The 17421-nt window shown below is 40.1% G+C and overlaps 1 protein-coding gene across 6 annotated transcripts in view; it reads left to right on the forward strand.

Annotated features, from left to right (window-relative positions):
• axin1 (axin 1) overlaps positions 1 to 17421 on the forward strand; it is a 393099-nt gene that overhangs the window by 338585 nt on the left and 37093 nt on the right. For all 6 annotated transcript variants that reach the window (XM_069906859.1, XM_069906860.1, XM_069906858.1 and 3 more), the window contains one exon: positions 14760 to 14856. In XM_069906859.1, the coding sequence (XP_069762960.1) occupies positions 14760 to 14856 (97 nt within the window). The remainder of the gene's footprint in view (positions 1 to 14759; positions 14857 to 17421) is intronic.

Here is a 17421-nt window from a genome sequence, read left to right on the forward strand (position 1 = left end):
TTCTGTACTTTTTTTTAATCCAAGAATGTTCAATCACTGCCTTCAAAATGTACTTGCATTAATATTTTGTAAATGCTAAATGAAAATTGGAAAGTTCCTCCCCCAACTTTGCCTTGTGCTGAAGCTCATACACTGGTGTTTGAGACCAAGCAGAGGTAAGGGCAGAGGCATCTTCTGTAAATAGAAGTGGAGCAGGTGGCCTTTCTGGTGAGGATCGATAAAGGTGCAAATGTGAGCATTTTAACCTTGAAAGAATGATCCTGTCGAAGGATCAGTTCCATGACTGGCATTAGAGGTTGGAAATTGTCTGATCGATCTTGTTTAATTGACAGAAATCTCAGTTATTCCAGATGGGATATTGCACAAAAACTGATGGTCGGGAGGGAGAAACAAAACCAAAATGCTGCCAACACTCTCCAGGCAGTATTTGTGTGGAGAGAGGAGCACCTAACACTGGACCAATGGTCTTGGACTTGAAGCATCGGTTGTTTCTCTTTGCACAGGTGATATTGGACCTGCTAAATGTTTCTGAGGTCTTCTGTGTTTATTTTGGATTGCCAGCACTTTTAAAAATTTCAGTAAGGATAGAATATTATAAGTCAGGAGAGACAGCTGGGAGTTTGCAATACCTGCAGTATTTGAACTCATTTCTCAATAATTCTGCTAATGGGTAGCAAATAGATTAGGATGAGGGCAAAAGTACATTCTTGTGACTCCAAAAGATAAAATTATCAAGAGACTTAATGTTCTCATTTCCCTATGTACCTCAAGTTAAGGTTTAATTGAGATGAGCAGAAAAAAGGTAGATTAATAATAATGAAGAATAAATTGGTTCAATTAGGCTAAGGACCCTGTGATATCGGTCCCTGAGGGCAACGTTAGAGCATCATTTCAAGAGGGTGAACCCTTGCAGAGTACCTGGCAGGGTACTGAAAATCTGCGCCAACCAATTAGCTGAAGTGTTCACGAACGTTTTCTGTGAATACTCATTGTGGCAGTCAGAGGTTCCCACCAGCCTCAAAAAGCATCAATCATCCCGGCGGCACCCAAGAAGAGCAGGGTGGGCTGCCTCAACGACGACCAGCAAGTAGCACTATCTTCCACTGTGTTGAAATGCTTTGAGAGACTGGTCATGGCCACAATTAACACTTGTCTAAGCAAAGATCTGGACCCACTGCAATTTGCCCATCGTCACGATGGCTCTCTACTCAACTCTGGATCACCTCAAACGGCAATTCATCCATACAGCTGCTCTTGGGTTCTTGGTTCTTGATCCTCCAAAATATTCCATATGGAATATCTGAGAGTGTGATTAAGCATCTTGGCCTTCAATACCATTATTTCCTCAGTGCTGGTCAAGAAGCTACTCAGGCCTCTGTACCCCACTCTCCAACTGGATCCTTGACTTACTCCTTGGAATGGAAGACCACAGACAGTACGAATTGGAAACAATGTCTCTTCCTCACTGATCATCGACACGGGTGCACCCCAAGGATGCGTGGTTAGCCCACTGCTCTACTTGTTTTACACCCATGACTCTGTGGCCAGGCACAATTTCAATGCCATCTAAAAATGTGCCAATGACACCACAGTTGTCGGCAGAATCACGAAAGGCAATGAAGAATCCTCCATGAGGGAGATAGATCGGCTCATTGAATGGTGTAACCACCACCTTGCGCTCAATGTCAACAAAACCAAGGAGAAGATTGTGGACTTCAGGAGGAAGTCAGGGGAAAATGACTGTCCTCATTGAGGGCTCAGTAGTGGAGAGGGTCAAGAACTTCAAATTCCTGGGTGTCAATATCTCTGAGGATCTGTTCTGGAGCCTCCATGTTGATGCTGTAACAAAGAATGTTTGCCAGCATACTTCATGAGGTGTCTAAGGAGATTTGCAAAGACACCCATAAACTTCTATAGGTGTTCTATGGAGAGCATTCTGACTGGCTGCATCATTGCCTGGTAATGGAGGTGCCAATTCTCAGGCCAAGAATAAAATCCAGAGGGTTGTTAATTCTGCCTGCGACATCACTGGCACCAGACTTCATTCCATCGAGGATGTTTACATGATGTGGTGTCTTAAAAAAGCAGCCTCTATCCTCTAAAAGACCCCCACCACCCAGGCCATACCCTCTTCACTCTGCTACCATTGTGGGGGGGGGGGGGGGGGGGAAGGTACAGGAGCCTAAAGACAAGCAAGCACTCAACGGCATGAGGACAGCTTCTTCCCCGCTGCCATCAGATTCCTGAATAATCAATGAACCAAAGTCACTGCCTTACTTTTCATGTACTGTGATTGTTTTATTTTTAGGAATGTTGCAAGATGGTTATAATATGAATGTTTGCTCTGTGACGCTTCCACAAAACACTGAATTTCATGATGTTCATGACAATAAATCCTGATTCTGATTCTGAATTGTTTTGATTCAAAGAAAATTACTTTCAACAGACCATCTTTATGAAAACATTTGTTATAATGATTCAAAAAAATTTTAGTTGTCTCTAATGGTGCTTGTTTTGCACGTTCAATGAGTGATTTGCAGATTGTCACTTGACTGAAATTATTAAACATTTCTCTAAACATGGTAAAACATGAGTAGGATTGTTTAGGGAGAAAATGGCTCATGCCACATCATTAAGTTCCCTGATGACATGACCGTGGTGGGCCTTATTAGTAAGAATGAGATGTCAGCAGAGAGAGATGAGGTACAGATGCTAACGGGCTGATGCAGAGCCAACAACCTGTATCTGAATTTTAATAAAACAAGTGATGGTTGTGGACCAGGAGGTCGCGGGGGTGGGGGGACCACGCTCCGCTATCCATTGACTGCTTGACTGTTGAGGTCGTCAAGAGAATCCAGTTCCTTGGAGTACACTTGGCAGAGAATCTCACCTGGTCCCTTAACACCAGCTCCATGGCCAAGAAAGCCCAGCAGCATCTCTACTTCCTGCAAAGGCTGAGGGAAGTTCATCTCCCATCCTCCCGACATTCGACAGAAGATGTATTGAGAACATCCTGTGCAACTGCATCACTACCTGTTTGGAAGCTGTACCACCTCAGACCGCAAGACCCTGCAAAGGATAGTAAAGTCAGTGGAAAAGATCATTGGGAGCTCTCTCCCTACCCTGAAAGGACCTTTGCAATATTTGATACAGGTGAAAGGCAATGAATATTGTGAAAGACTCCACACATCCCTCATGTAAACTATTCTCCCTTCTGCCATCTGGTAGCCCTCAGGCCCTTGCATCAGCTTCCCCCCCCCCCCTCAAGCCCAGAACGTGTGTGGTAATGCACTGTGGACTTCTACAGAATGCGTTTCAATGTGTTTTAACTTTTATTCTAAAGTGTAAATATGCTCCATGGTCTTGGAGAAATGCTATCTCATCTTTACTGTGTGAGCATGGTATGAATGATAAATAAAGGTGACAAAAGGTACCCCCTTTTGTACAACCACCACCATGATATTATCAGTAAATTTGTAGAAAGTCTTGCATCCTACAGCGTTATATAACTATATAACGTTTGCAAATATCTTAAAGCGACAGGTACTTTGAATAAATTTGGCTCTGAGTTTTTAAATTAAGTGTTACAGGTTATAGGCTGGTCTTACTTTTGGGATGCCCAAACTGCAAGTTAACTGCTTAAGTACCCTGTTGAAATTGAAAACCATGAAGGGCTCATTAACATCAGACAGCGACTAGAATTCTTATCAAGAAACAGGTGGCTGATGCTAGCTAATATTGTTAAATTTTACTTTCTTCACAAGAGACCATTTCAGTAGTCTTTGCTGGATGGAGTATTGCCAGCAAGTCACTTTGGGTGATCGATTGGGGTTGGGGCATGTAATACGCGTCAAAAGAACCAAAGACTTGTTGATCCAAACCAAGGCTTTTATTTACTAAAAGACTGGAGCATATCACAAGTAGGTCGACCAGTCCGGATGACCTGGTCTGGTGAGGGGCAATCCTTTAAGACCTGCCAGTAGGTGTGGCTACGCTCTTAGCCAATCACAGTCATCCTACACTACCATCTGTACATATGTACATATACACATTGGTGATAGAATCTGTCCTATCGCAGGGCAAAACTACATTCTTGACGCTCTGAAGTTCAAATTCAAAGTTCAGAATATATACATGACATCACATGCAACCTCCAGAATTTTTTCCTGTGGGCGAGGCAGAATTTCAACTTTTCGGTAGTGAAGAAAAACTGTCCTCAAGTAAAGATGCGTATATTTAAAAAAAAGAAATATAAACTGGAGTTCAGAAAATTAATATTTAGAAATAAACAATGTGAAAGCTAAGAATCCTTAAATGAGTCTTTGGGTGTGTTGAGGAACTCTGGTGGAGGGGTAGCAACTGTTCCTGAACCTGGTGGTATGAGTCTTGCGGCACCTATACCTCTCGATGGCAGCAATGAGAACAGACCATGACCTGGGTGGTGTGGATATTTGACAGCAGCGCTCCATATAGATTTACTCAGGTGGGGGAGAGTTTTGCCTGTGATGTACTGGGCTGTGTCCACCATCTTTTGCAAAGCTTTCCACTCAGAGTTGTTGGTGCCCCCATACCAGGCTATGATGTAGCCAATCAACACACTTTTCACTACACATCTGTCGAAGTTTGCCAAGGTTTTCGATGTCATATCAAACCTCTGCAAACTCCTGAGATAATGGAGGCACCAAACCTCTCTTCATGATGACAGGAAAGGTCCTCTGAAATAGTGACTCTTCGGATTTGAAATTTGTTCATCCTCTCTACTTTTGACTCCAATTCCAACACCCCCTCCCCAGCCATGGTCACAGAATTGTACACCTCTGGTTTTCCCCTCCTGTAGTCCACTATCATCTCCTGGGTTTTGGTGACATTGAATGTGAGGTTGTTGTTAGTGCACCATTCAGCCAAGTTTTCAATCTCCCTCCTGTATGCTGACCACCATGATATAATCAGTAAATTTGTAGAAAGTCTTGCATCCTACAGCGTCACGCAATCAAAGGTAAAGATCAGGGGGCCAAAGTGGGCAGTCCTCTGGTGCTCCAGTACTGATGCAGATTGTGGTATAAATTAGAATTATCAGGATGGGAAGAGTTTTAATTTCTGGAAGTGATCCAGCTATAATTTGATAGAGGAGCAAAATGTTGCTAGATTAGCACGAATAGAGAGATCTTGGCGTCCAAATCAATAGAATCTTTATCACTGCGCACGTTGATTGACCAGGATGTTGCCTGGATTAGAGAACTGGTTTTTTGAGCCAAGGTTAGAGCTAAGGCTTTTCTGTTTAGAGTGAAAAAGAATAAAAGGCGTCTGAATAGAGGTCTTCAAGATTATGAGAGACATAGATAGAGTGGACAGTGAGGCGCGAGTAGCAAAAGCACCAGTGAACAAGGAAACACCAGAGGGAAGGAAAGGTTAGCGGAGATATAAGGGGCTAGTATTTTTAAAAACCGAGTGGTGGGTGCTTGGAATGCATTGCCATGAGTGGTGGTGATGGAGGCTGATACCCTAACAAGACTTGGACAGGCACATGAATGGAAGAAAAATGGAGGCCTACGGGTGTGAGGTGGGAAAGGTTTATTTGGAGTAAATTTGTAAAAGGGCCTGTGCTGTAATGTTCTATGAGACTGTAGAATTACAAAGAAAAGCACTAACCAAGAATAATTTGCCTTAACAATCGTTAAACCATCTTGGTTAAAGTAGACAATCAGCATGTCATGTTGCTAAAAATGGAAATATTGAAATGATTCTGCAAGGAAAACCAAATCCAGTTTGGTTATTGGGCACTGCCCTGGTAACCAGATCAAGTAAAAAGATAATAGATTTTGTTGACTTCTTTGATTTTGGTTGGCATGTATTGCTTATTCCTGATAACGCGTATGAAAGTGGCGGTGAGCTAGTCTTTCTGGTGAAGGTGCTCCGTATCATTGGACAGGGATCTATAAGATTTGCGCCTTTTGATTTGGAAAAAGTATTTCAGTTTGGGCTTTGCTGTTGGTGTTGCCATGGTGAAAAACTAATGCTGACTGCAGCAAAGGTATGTCAGTGATGAGAGGAGCTAATATCCAATGCACTGGGGAAAATCCATAGAATGCACAAACTCCGCACAAACCGACTGACCCAGGTTGCTGGAGTTGCGCGGCAGCAGCTCTTATCAATTACACCACTCTGTTGCCCTATTTAGAAAGTCTGCTGACTTCAATGTGTGCCACTTTATTATCCTCAATCCCATGTGCTTTAATTTTGCACGCTCACCTCTTTATGTGGGACTTTGTTTAAAAGCCTTCTGAAAATCCAAATCCATGATATCAACTGCTTCTCCCTTGTTTTATCAATTCCAACTTCTGGTCCATTTGTTCTTTGTTTTCCATAGTGGGGTGACTTCAGACACCTGGCAATCTGTCAGAAAATTTTAAGTTTTAATTTAACATATTTTAACAGGTTTTTTGGCCCATGAGCCCTTGTCACCCAATTGACCTATAACCCCCAGTACATTTTGAAGGGTGGGAAGAAACCAGAGCTCCTGGGAAAACACACACAGACATGGGGAGAACGTAAAAACTCTTTCTAGGCCGCGTGGGATTCGAACCCTGGTCCCGATCGCTGGTGCTGTAACAGCGTTCCACTATGCTGAGTGTAATCCGGAGAAATGAGTCAAAATGTGCAGGGTTGTGAATGAAATACACTGCCTCAGTGGGCTGAATCTTGAGAAGAATAATTATTGGCAGTTTGTTAACTGCAACTAAGGAAGGTTAGGATCAAATAAAAAAACTATGCTGGAAATTTTAGTCATTCACAAGAGTAACAGCCATCAACTCTAGACTAATACTTGTTTATATCTTTTAATATTGGCTCTTTAGATATTGGGTAAATCCAGGCAGTTAATCAGTGCTGTTCGAGGGATGTAATGTCACTGGCCAACATTTATTACCCATTTGCCCTCCAAAGTGAACTGCTGCAGTCTGCCTGGTGAAGGTGCCTGCACAATGCCATCAGGTCATAAATTGCAGGATTCCGAAGCAGTGACAATAAAGGAATATTTTTGAAACTGGGTGCTATGCATTTTGAAACCTGAGGATGGTAGTGTTTCTGTGTACCTGCTGCCCTGGTTATCTGGGAACTGAGGCAAGTCGTCTGGATGATGGGGTAGCCTAGGTGAATCATCCCTGTGCAGTCCACTGCGTGTTGATGATGGAAAAGGTGAATATGATGGTTCGGGTACCATTCACAAAAGCTGATTAGTCCAAGAGATTAACATTTTTGAATGGTTGGAGCTATGGATGCCAACTGGACAGTATTCAGTTGTGCCTTGGTGGATTGTGTCAAGGCTTTAGATTGTCAAGAGAGGAATCCATCTCTGCTCCTCAGCTCTGATGTGCTCTTGTAGCCATCTTACAAGAAGAGACCTGTACACAAATCTGCCTTCAGTTAGATGTACTTGAATGAAAAATCAGGCTTCAGAGCAGCTTTCTGTCATTCACTCAGTTCCTGAGTCACGTATCTGCTTACCGATGACTGATTTGTGGAGTTAAAAATTTGTTTTTTTTAAATCTGCGTGTGAGGCCTGTCATTCTCAATTGCCAGTGACTTGTAGTTTGGGACCACAGACAGAACATGCATGATCAGACCCTTGGGGCGATTTTGAGACCGCTGATCTCCTCAAATTCTCAGTATCACCTTTACATGCTCACATCGAAATCTTTCTCTGAATTAACTTGCTTGGCCTTTGGCCAATCCTATTATGAGTGTTTCAGCATTCCACATGGTTAGTTGGTGGAGTTCTTAAGGTAAGCTTCAACGCCGAACCCTCTTACTTCTCACATGGTCTCCCTCTGCCGTCCTCCATGTGGGCTGACTTTATTCCATAACGTGTGCTGCTTTTGAAAGTTGCAATCAAAGCCCATTTTCCACTGGCATCCCAGTTAATTGGCTGTGCAATGTCCTGGGTTAGGAAGCCCTTTCCACTGGGCCATCTTTAACTGATACGCAACTCAGCCCCGGGGATTGGATTGTTCTACCTTCAACTGGAAACGGGTGACTTTCGGCTGTTCTTTTTCCACTGGTTTTATTAGCATGCTGGCATCCGCTGATGCCAGGGATATGAGTAGGGGTCGAGGTGGTTAAACTCCGGCATGAAATGATGTCATTTGACTCTGGCATGCTGACAGTCTTCTCTTTCCACTGGACCCTGTCCCAGTTGATTCCTGAGACAAGGTGCCAGTGGGAAAAGGGGTTAAAGGTTCCAGTTTATTATCCTCAAACTATATGTGCAACCAAATGAGACAGTGTTTCTCTGGACCACTGAGCACATAATGCACGATTCATATCCTAATCACATACATACATAAAACTATAATTTTAAATATATATACAGTACCTTCCATAATATTTGGGACAGACATTTTTCCCCTTTATTCCCCCCTTTGGTCCTGTTTAAAATTTGTAATCAAACCATTCACATGCAATTAAAGTGCACATTCCAGAGTTTATTCAAGGTTATTTGTATACATTTTGCTTTGACCACAGAGAAATTACAGCACTTTTTATACAGTCCCCTCATTTCAGGGCGCTATAATGTTTGGAACATTTTCCTTCACAGATGTTTGTGATTACTTGGGTGTGTTTAATTGCTTAATTGATGCAGATATAAGAAAACTAGGCTTGCTTCCAAGCTTTTGATCACCTTTGGAGTCTAGGATTGCCATTTTTTCCCCACTCAAGGACCAAAGTTGGGCCGTTGAAAGTCGGAAGTTATTATGAGGCTAAAAAAAGAATAAAACAATAAAAGGCTCTAAACTTTAAAGTACAATTAAGTATTTTGTTTGATCAAATGATTGCCACACTACTATAAATTCACTGTTTGCTTAAGATCTAACTTTTATTAGTTAACCCTCGTAGATATTTGGACCATAAGTGTGGCAAGTGGAGAGCCTTGTGTATTTTGGTGCCCAATCTATGGATGGAATACCATTAGGGTAAAGTTTCTGGAAAAAGTTGGGAAGCTTCCTCAATTCTCCACTGGGCTAACTTGGCCATTTAATTGGATCATGGCTGTTGACATTTTTTTTGGCAACTCCCATGTTTTTATCCAGTCTCCATATCATTGATGCCTCTCAACTCAAAATCTTTTCTATTTCAACCTTGAATATAACAATAACTAAAATCCAAGCTTTGGTTGTTAACTTGGTTTATCAGCAATGCTGCATGAACTTTTATGAAGAAAAAATTGGTATTGCTCAAAACAAAAATATTAACCATACAAGAATGTATTTTCTAAATTATTTTTGAATGAATACTTGTTGAGTTTTTGTTATTTTAAAGATTGAAGAATCTCAATGCTGCCAGTACTTGAGGGTTAATAGAAGCAGAATCGAGCATAAAATTAGTTTGGGATTCTTCACAGACTGGGGCACAGCATGTCTGGATCTGCGGGGAGCTTTGATTTTTTTTATATGGAGATTAAGGGGAATAGGGCCTATGTGATGAGCAGATAAAAGCAAGGGATGGAAAAAGATTTATTGCACATGGCTCTTAGCATTCTAGGTGGAGGTTTACACCCCAAAAAAGGAAGTTTGATGTTCCTTCGTTGTGTTCATTCAGTGAACTCTAAAACACTTTGAAGAAGCTTATCTGTGGTTTGAGGGTTTTCTGGGAGAGTTGCAGGCTGACTGGCAAAGAAGGCATGGATTGACACAAGTGATTTCAATGCCAGGCCTTGAGACTAGAGCAAAACCCATTGATACAAGAATGTGGAGCTTATTGGCAAACTTCTCATTTTTGGGAATCAAGGTATTGCCAGTGGAAAGATGTGTCTTAATTCCTATCTTAGTAAGCTAAGAATTTCTGTAAGTGCAGCATCTTCAAAAGCCTAACATGATTTTATGAAAATTTGATATTCTAACATTTTCTTCTCCTTGTTTTCACTTATTCCTTGTACTGTAGTTTCTACTCCATAATGAAAAGTTGTACATATCTGAAATATGAAAACAAAGTTAATTACAGAACACTGAAAATCCTGAAAGCAGATGAGCATTTTCATTTAAGAATACTGTGGAAGCACAAACTTAAAATCAATGCAAGCTCCGAAAGATGATCGTGGAGGACTACAATTCCTTTTGTGACTGCCATTTCCTCTCTGTGAAATTTCCTGAATGGTCCTTGTTTTTCTCCTGATGGTATTTTGTTTTTTTCAATGGAAAAAGAAAAGCAACAAGCCCTTAGTATCTGAAATAAAGCAGGAAATGCTTGAAAAGCAGGACCATCTGAGAGAAAGTAGCTTTGTGTTTTGGGCAAGGTCTCTCAACTGTTCCACTCAGTTTTGCAGGATAAACTACATCTGCTCATCAAAGAATAAACAAACATGCATTTTTAATACTGGTATTCTATTTTATCAGATTGACAGAAAATATTTCATTTCACTATATTGCTAATAAAATGAGGGTATTTACCACCATAGACCAGGGGGGCAATTATAGGGCAGAAAACTCCAAGGATACTGAACAATTTACAAATGAGAATCTGTTGCATGATGAAAATGGGCAATGTGAGAAATTGTTGGATTTAGAGAATAATGACATCCAAGAAAGGATGTTGCTAGTGAAAAATAAAACTGCAGATGCTAGAATCTGAAACAAAACCAGCTCTTCAGCCAGTAAAGCAGCATCTGTAGTTTTAAAGAAAAAAAGTTGACATTTGGAGTTGGGGGCCCTTTCCCCAGAACTGATAAATGATAGGTTACAGTTTTAAGTAGACTGTGTCTTCAACAATGCAACCCCTTCACCTTTCCCTCTGTTCTAAAGGGTTCCTGCCTGAAATTTTTAACTGATTTCTCACCCACTTCTGCTGTTTCATTGGTTGAGTTCTTCCACGACTTTGTTTTTATTAAAGGATGTCACCAGTCACAGACGAGTTCAACATTTTTGTTGAACATGGGAAAATAAAAAACCTTTAAAATACCAGGAAGGGGTTAAAGGAGATGGATTGATCTAGTTCAGAAGTGGCCCAGGGAGTTGATGTGTATGACTGAAGACCGCTTAGCCCAGATGGGCAAATAATTAGTATTGAATGGTTGAGGTTCCTGTCCACTTTGAAGCTTCCAAAAGGTTTTTTTTAAATTGGTATGTGGTATTATTGCTGATAATATTATCTAAAATGAGCGAGGAGTTTACAGGGATTTGAAATATAAAAGCAAACTTTTGTTTATCAATAGAATCTAAAATACCACAGTTTTTTTGAATCACAAACTTGGACAAGATCATTATTTTCAAGTCTTGTCGGCATAATTTTGAAACCTGATGTGTCACCTTTCAATTTCAACTGCTCGGTTATAGTGTAAAATGAATTGAGTAGGATGCAATAGGTGCTCTGTGGTTAATAAGGGATGACTTAAGGTGGTATGCGAGTGGGAAGAAAAGAGGTAGGGGACCACTGGTATAGTTTCTTAGTGTGGAAGTTGAGCTTCAAGCCGTATCCATGATGACCAGACTTGGTTAAAGTTTGTAGTGAAAGCAAACTAATACAATACACAGATGCTCAATAATGGTCATTCTGTAAAGCTTTATTTTTGTAAAGGAACTAGTTTGGTAGAGTTTCTTGGAACGTGCCTACAGAATATTTAAAAATAGCTATTCCACGTAAAGGAAATGACAGGATAAACCCCACAGGTAATTATTAGAAAGACCTCTTTCTCAAATCCTTTGAACTATGAAAATCAATTTATACGATATACTTTCTGATGTAATTTAAAGTTAGTAAGCAACTTTACTTTAGCTGAAGTAATTCATACATTGAATAGAAAACATTAAGGTATGATTTAATAAAAACTTCCTGATTTTTTTTTTCATACCTCAGTTTTGGTACATTTTTACACATGTTGCACACATTCACAAACTTTTATAATTTATTCTTTAATCAAGTACAACCTAAACACACAGACTCAAATATTAACCCTCTTCCTTAATAAAGAGGAGTAGAGGCAAGATGAAATTTATGAATCAAAATGTGGCTTTGTTTGAACCTGCTGCTAATGGATGAGTTGGCAAATAACAGTAAAATAGTTAAACCTTTTAAGTTCAGAGGTGGCACGAGGGAACTGAGCCAAGACTACTTCAAAGCCAGCACAGCAAGATAGAACATGTGTTTCAGACTCAGTGGATTAGAGACCATTATCAGATATTTGCCATGATGTGGTGAACAAAGGCTTGCTTTTCTTTTAGGGATGGGGTTAATAATTTTAATCAAATAAGGCCACTTCCCATGCTCTACCTGGTACTGACATATTCTATCCTAAGAACACAGGATAATGTAGATCATCATTCATGTCACCACACTTCTACAATATTACTAATTTCTAGGTAGCTGTACAACACCAATCTTGAAAGACTATTCTAGAATTGTGAAAGCCACTCCAAGACGCCGATAATTATTGGACCTTGATGAAGGGCTCAAGCCTGAAACATTGGTTATATATATTTCGCTATATAAAATGCACTGTTTGACCTGCTGAGCACCTCCAGCATTGTATTTTTCCTTCAACCATGGTGCCTGCAGACCTTTGTTTTACTACTTAGGACTATGTCTTGGTGCCCCCTGCCTGAAAACACCATTTATCTTCTACCTTTCTCCCCACCCCTGCTAATCTTGCCGTGAAGGTGGCTCAGCCTTTGACAGAATGCAAAACCAAAATTGGGCTTTACCTTTTATCAAAATTGTCACTCCATTTCTTTTAAATATTTATCACATTCAGAGATAAAGCATTAAACTTGGACAATTTCCTACAGTCCCCGTTGAATAGGGTCGTCTTGAATCTTGTGCCAGGTCTGCCATGCACAATCTGAAGTAATTTTATTTTCTTCATGCCCTCCTGTTTCCTGTAAGGCTTGGAGCAAACTAACAGCTTTGGCCTTTCAAATCTGCCTATAAATCCTACATTTCCGCATTTGACACTGAATGAAAGGGAGTCCAGGACTTCAAACTGCTGAATGTCATCAATTCCCAGTTGGAGCTGCTGGCAAAGTTGGCAGTAATCTGAGAAAATAATATTTTGGTTTTGTATTTCATTTCTTTTTCAGTATACTGTGTGCAAGAGGAAGATAACTATTCAGTCTATATTTATAGTGTATTAACTGCAACATCTTTCTTTGGCTTGGCTTCGCGGACGAAGATTTATGGAGGGGGTAAAAAGTCCACGTCAGCTGCAGGCTCGTTTGTGGCTAGCAAGTCCGATGCGGGACAGGCAGACACGATTGCAGCGGTTGCAAGGGAAAATTGGTTGGTTGGGGTTGGGTGTTGGGTTTTTCCTCCTTTGCCTTTTGTCAGTGAGGTGGGCTCTGCGGTCTTCTTCAAAACTGCAACATACACATTGTCAAAATGCCACAGATTTCTTGCTCTTTTTCTCAAATTGTATTTTGTGTTATGGTTAGCCTTTTCTGCAGTACTGTTTGAGGTTTATCTAGAAATGCCTTCTAAATGTCCTGGTTGACCCTTCTTTTGATCTACATAGTCAGACAGAATTCAGGAAACCCCAGTGTTCATTTCCAGAGAACTGTTCGTAACCTGAAAATGAAAAAGAACTTGGAAGAATCCATAAAACTGTTGTGACAGCAGCGAGCAGATACAAGAGTGGCTGCTCGTCAGCCTCACTGACTCATTGAGTGAGTCTGCTCAGCTCATCCTTGCCCCTGATTATCGAGGCCCAGGGTTTGTGGGGAAAGAAGGTATGAGAAATATCCAATTCTCACCCTGCAGAAGATGCCTGCATCTGGCAAATCTATCCTGCTGGTCTTCTCGATGCTCATTCATTTGTATGGAATGTCCATAATTCAGGCGTTTGTGACCAAGGGAAGGTTAGTACTTCAAGTAGCCAGATTTTTCATGCAGACTTGTCACTAGCTTACATATTTTTTAAAATGCATGTAACTGTAATTAAATTAGCCACTGTGGTCAGGTAAGTAGGTGGGCAGAATTTTAACTTTAGCCTTTTAAATTCAGCACAAGGATTTTATCAGAATTTTCAGGATTAAATAAAATTAGGTATGTAGGAGACTTTGATCTATCAATGCTATTGGAGGATTTGTCAAAAAAGACAAATGCGTAAAAAAACAAAAAAAAAAACAAAAAAAAAACTGGTTCATATTGGTGATTGCAGCAAATGAACACTAAATGATGCAAGATGATAGCTTGTTTAGGCTTCAGAAATCCACAAATTATTTTTAGCCACGTAATTGAAGAATATTAAAGTACTGGTACATTTTTTCTGGCAGCTGCTTCAGTTGCATTGTTACTATATCTAATGATATGACTGTTTTCAATACAAGCTCTCAGCTCAGTACAATTGACAGTTCATAGCAGAGCTGGGAAAATATTAGACATGATTGTAATATCTTCATGCCATTTCCACAAATGTGTCATTATTTTAGCTACAGTGTATTTTTTCCTGTTATTCATGTTCAACATTTAAAGTGTGCTCTCCACAGCTATTAGTGTATAATTTTCACAAGTAAAGTTTTTACTTTTCCTGATGTTTTCACTAATTTTAGTTGCATCAGTTCTTAAAATATGCACTTGAACTAATTTCCTCTATGACTTCACTTTGAGCAATACCCTCTCATGATAGTTTTGTTGAAAGATGTTCACAAACTGGTATATGTGATTTGCTTTTGGCTTGGCTCCAAAGAGTAAATCTTTGTTAATTTTAAATACGTACAAAATAAATTTAAAATGGTGTGGATTACTGAAAGTACCTTCGCCTTTTTTTGTTTGGACAGAGATGGAATTCCACCATATAGAATCCGAAAGCAGCATCGGCGGGAAATGCATGAAAGTGCCAAAGCGAATGGACGAGTGCCACTACCTCACATTCCTGTAAGTATTCTGTAAATGTACACATGAACTGAAAGCAAGTTCATCTGTGTGGCATTTTGTGGGTTTTTTTTTAAATTAACAGACAAATTTTCACTCTGCCTTTAATCCATACTTGCTGATTTATTTTGGTATTTTCACATTTACTATCAGTTTAAAAATCTCATGAATAAGGGATGACTTGGTTGACCTTGTGGCAGCATTTTCATTGCACTTTGCATTTTTGCCAATACTATGTACAGTTAAAGATGCAATTGTGCAGGTGTTCAAAGTATGAATCACAAAACTGAAATGTTAAAAAATGGTCAGGTAGCATCTGGAGATTAGAGGAGTTGATTCCATTGAAATTCTTAAGCCCCACTTGTTAGAGGAAAAATGCAATTTCATAGAGCCATGGTCAAAAATTAGTTGATTTTTTTTGCTGCTGTGAATTATTTTTCTACAGGACAGTTTTCTGTTCATATTTTGCCAAAAACTAAGTTGAATCTTAACTTGAGACTTCACTTTTCCCACAATATTTGAGCACGATTATTCCCTTGCATAAAGCAGAATGAAAATTTTATATTCTGTGTTATTCTCCTTGGATATTGCCAACTGTGACCCTCTTAAGGCAAAACTTTCATGTTTAGCTTTTAACTTTTTTCATTCTTTTAATAGAACAATTGGAGAATTGCCCTGCTGACAAAATGCTTGCAGGTAGTAGCTAGTAAACAGCACAATTCTTGGCCTAAAAGTCCATTAAATAATAAATGAAAGAGATTTGGAAATCCTGAGGCCTTGATTTAATTCAATTCTTCCAAGTGCCATGTTATAACCTTTTTTAAATGCAAGCCAACAAGACTTTCAATTGAAAATTGGGATATTCGCTATTCTTCCCTGATCATTATTATTCCTGGAAAAGAATGGCATGTGATTTTATGAAGGAATTCTGTGCGTGTGTAGAAGGGGAAGAAATTGGAGGATAACTTGGTATTTTTTTCCCCCATTTTAAAGGAGATTGTATTCATTTGTTTGGTCCTCCCAGGGATGTGTATGACAAAACCCTTCAATATCTCTATTATGTTTACATTTGTTTGTTTTAAAATTTGTCGATTTGTCAGTTTCTCCCTAGTACAGTGCGCAGAGTTCTTGTGTGAGTCATTCAACGTGTTGGCTCAAGCATTTATGCTGCTGTATAGTCTAGAAGAATAAGCACAATTTACAGATATTGATGCAAAAATAAATTGGTATGAAGCAAGGGGATCACGAGAGCACCATTGTGAGGTTCATTCAGAAGCCTGATGGTTTACTGTCTTTAAGCCTGTGGGAAGTTTCACACTCTTCAGCTTTTTCCCTGATAGGAGAGAGCAGTGTGTGTCTGGGGTATGATGTGCCATCTTAGGCAATGGGAAATGTACTTTGAGTCAATGGTGTGGAGGAAAGTTTGCATCTTGTTCTGAGCTTCGTTCACCACCGCCTGCAGCTCTGACCATGAGCAGAGCAACTCCCTTGTCATGCTGTGATGCAATCCGTAAGTATGCTTTCATGGTGCCCCTGTAGAATTTGTTGAGGCACATGCTGAACTTCGTCGTTGAAGAAAGCAGAGGTGTTGGTGTGCTTTCATGATTGTCACATCAATGTAACTGGTTCAGGTCATCGGAAATGTTTACTCCTCAGAATATGAAGCCCCGTATTGTGCTTTTCTTTACTGATAGGATGGTGGCCTCTTGAAGAAAGTAGGTACTTGAGCCTGTTTCAGGGAGAAATTAGTTGTTTGTGACGTATTCAAGCATTAATAGCCAGGTTTTAAAGTAGGCATTCTTGTATCTGAGGTCCTGAAAAGAAGTGGCAGGAGTGTGGGGGAATGAAGTCAATATGGTCAAAGTTGCATTGAAAATTAGAAATGTAAAGGTCAGGAAAAGGTAAAACTTCTGAATGGAAGGGATGTGCAGGTATTTTGAGAAAGGGTGACGGTGTGGGATGATTACATGACAAAGAAATGGGTACTTTTGCGAAAAGGAGCTTGACATCTTTCGCCTGGAACTGATTGAGGGACTCGATGGTTAGAATGGGTGAATAGTCTTATGAGAGGCATAGTTGGCTGGACTGGGTTTGCACATACTGGAGTGGAAAGTGTTTTGCTTAAAATAACATTGAGGGATGTTGATGTTGTACTTGTGAAGAGGGTGCTCCCTCTTGCAAAAAAAAGGGGGGGTCACCATTTGAGTGTTTGCCCAAGTGAAATATTTTCAGTCTTGAAACCCTGAGGCTGATTTTTCACAAAGTGCAATGGAAGCCAACCATTTGAATATCTTTAAGGCAAAGTTAGATTCTTCATGAGCAAGGGAGGGAAAGATTAAGGCAGGAATGCATAATTGAAGTTAGTCAGATCAACTGTGACTTTGAAAGGCAGAGCAGGCTTGATGGATCAAGGGATCTACTAATTTATGTTTGAAAATGTAAATACTGTGATGTATTGTGTGAAATAATAGTTTGCATTAAGCCAAGTCGGGACAGAAAGTTAACAGCAAGTTGTGCACATGCATGCACGCAAGATGAACACGTTTGAGAAATGGGGCTGTACAAGCT

Source organism: Narcine bancroftii, chromosome 12, assembly GCF_036971445.1.
Source record: "Narcine bancroftii isolate sNarBan1 chromosome 12, sNarBan1.hap1, whole genome shotgun sequence".
NCBI classification, from domain to species: Eukaryota; Metazoa; Chordata; class Chondrichthyes; order Torpediniformes; family Narcinidae; genus Narcine; species Narcine bancroftii.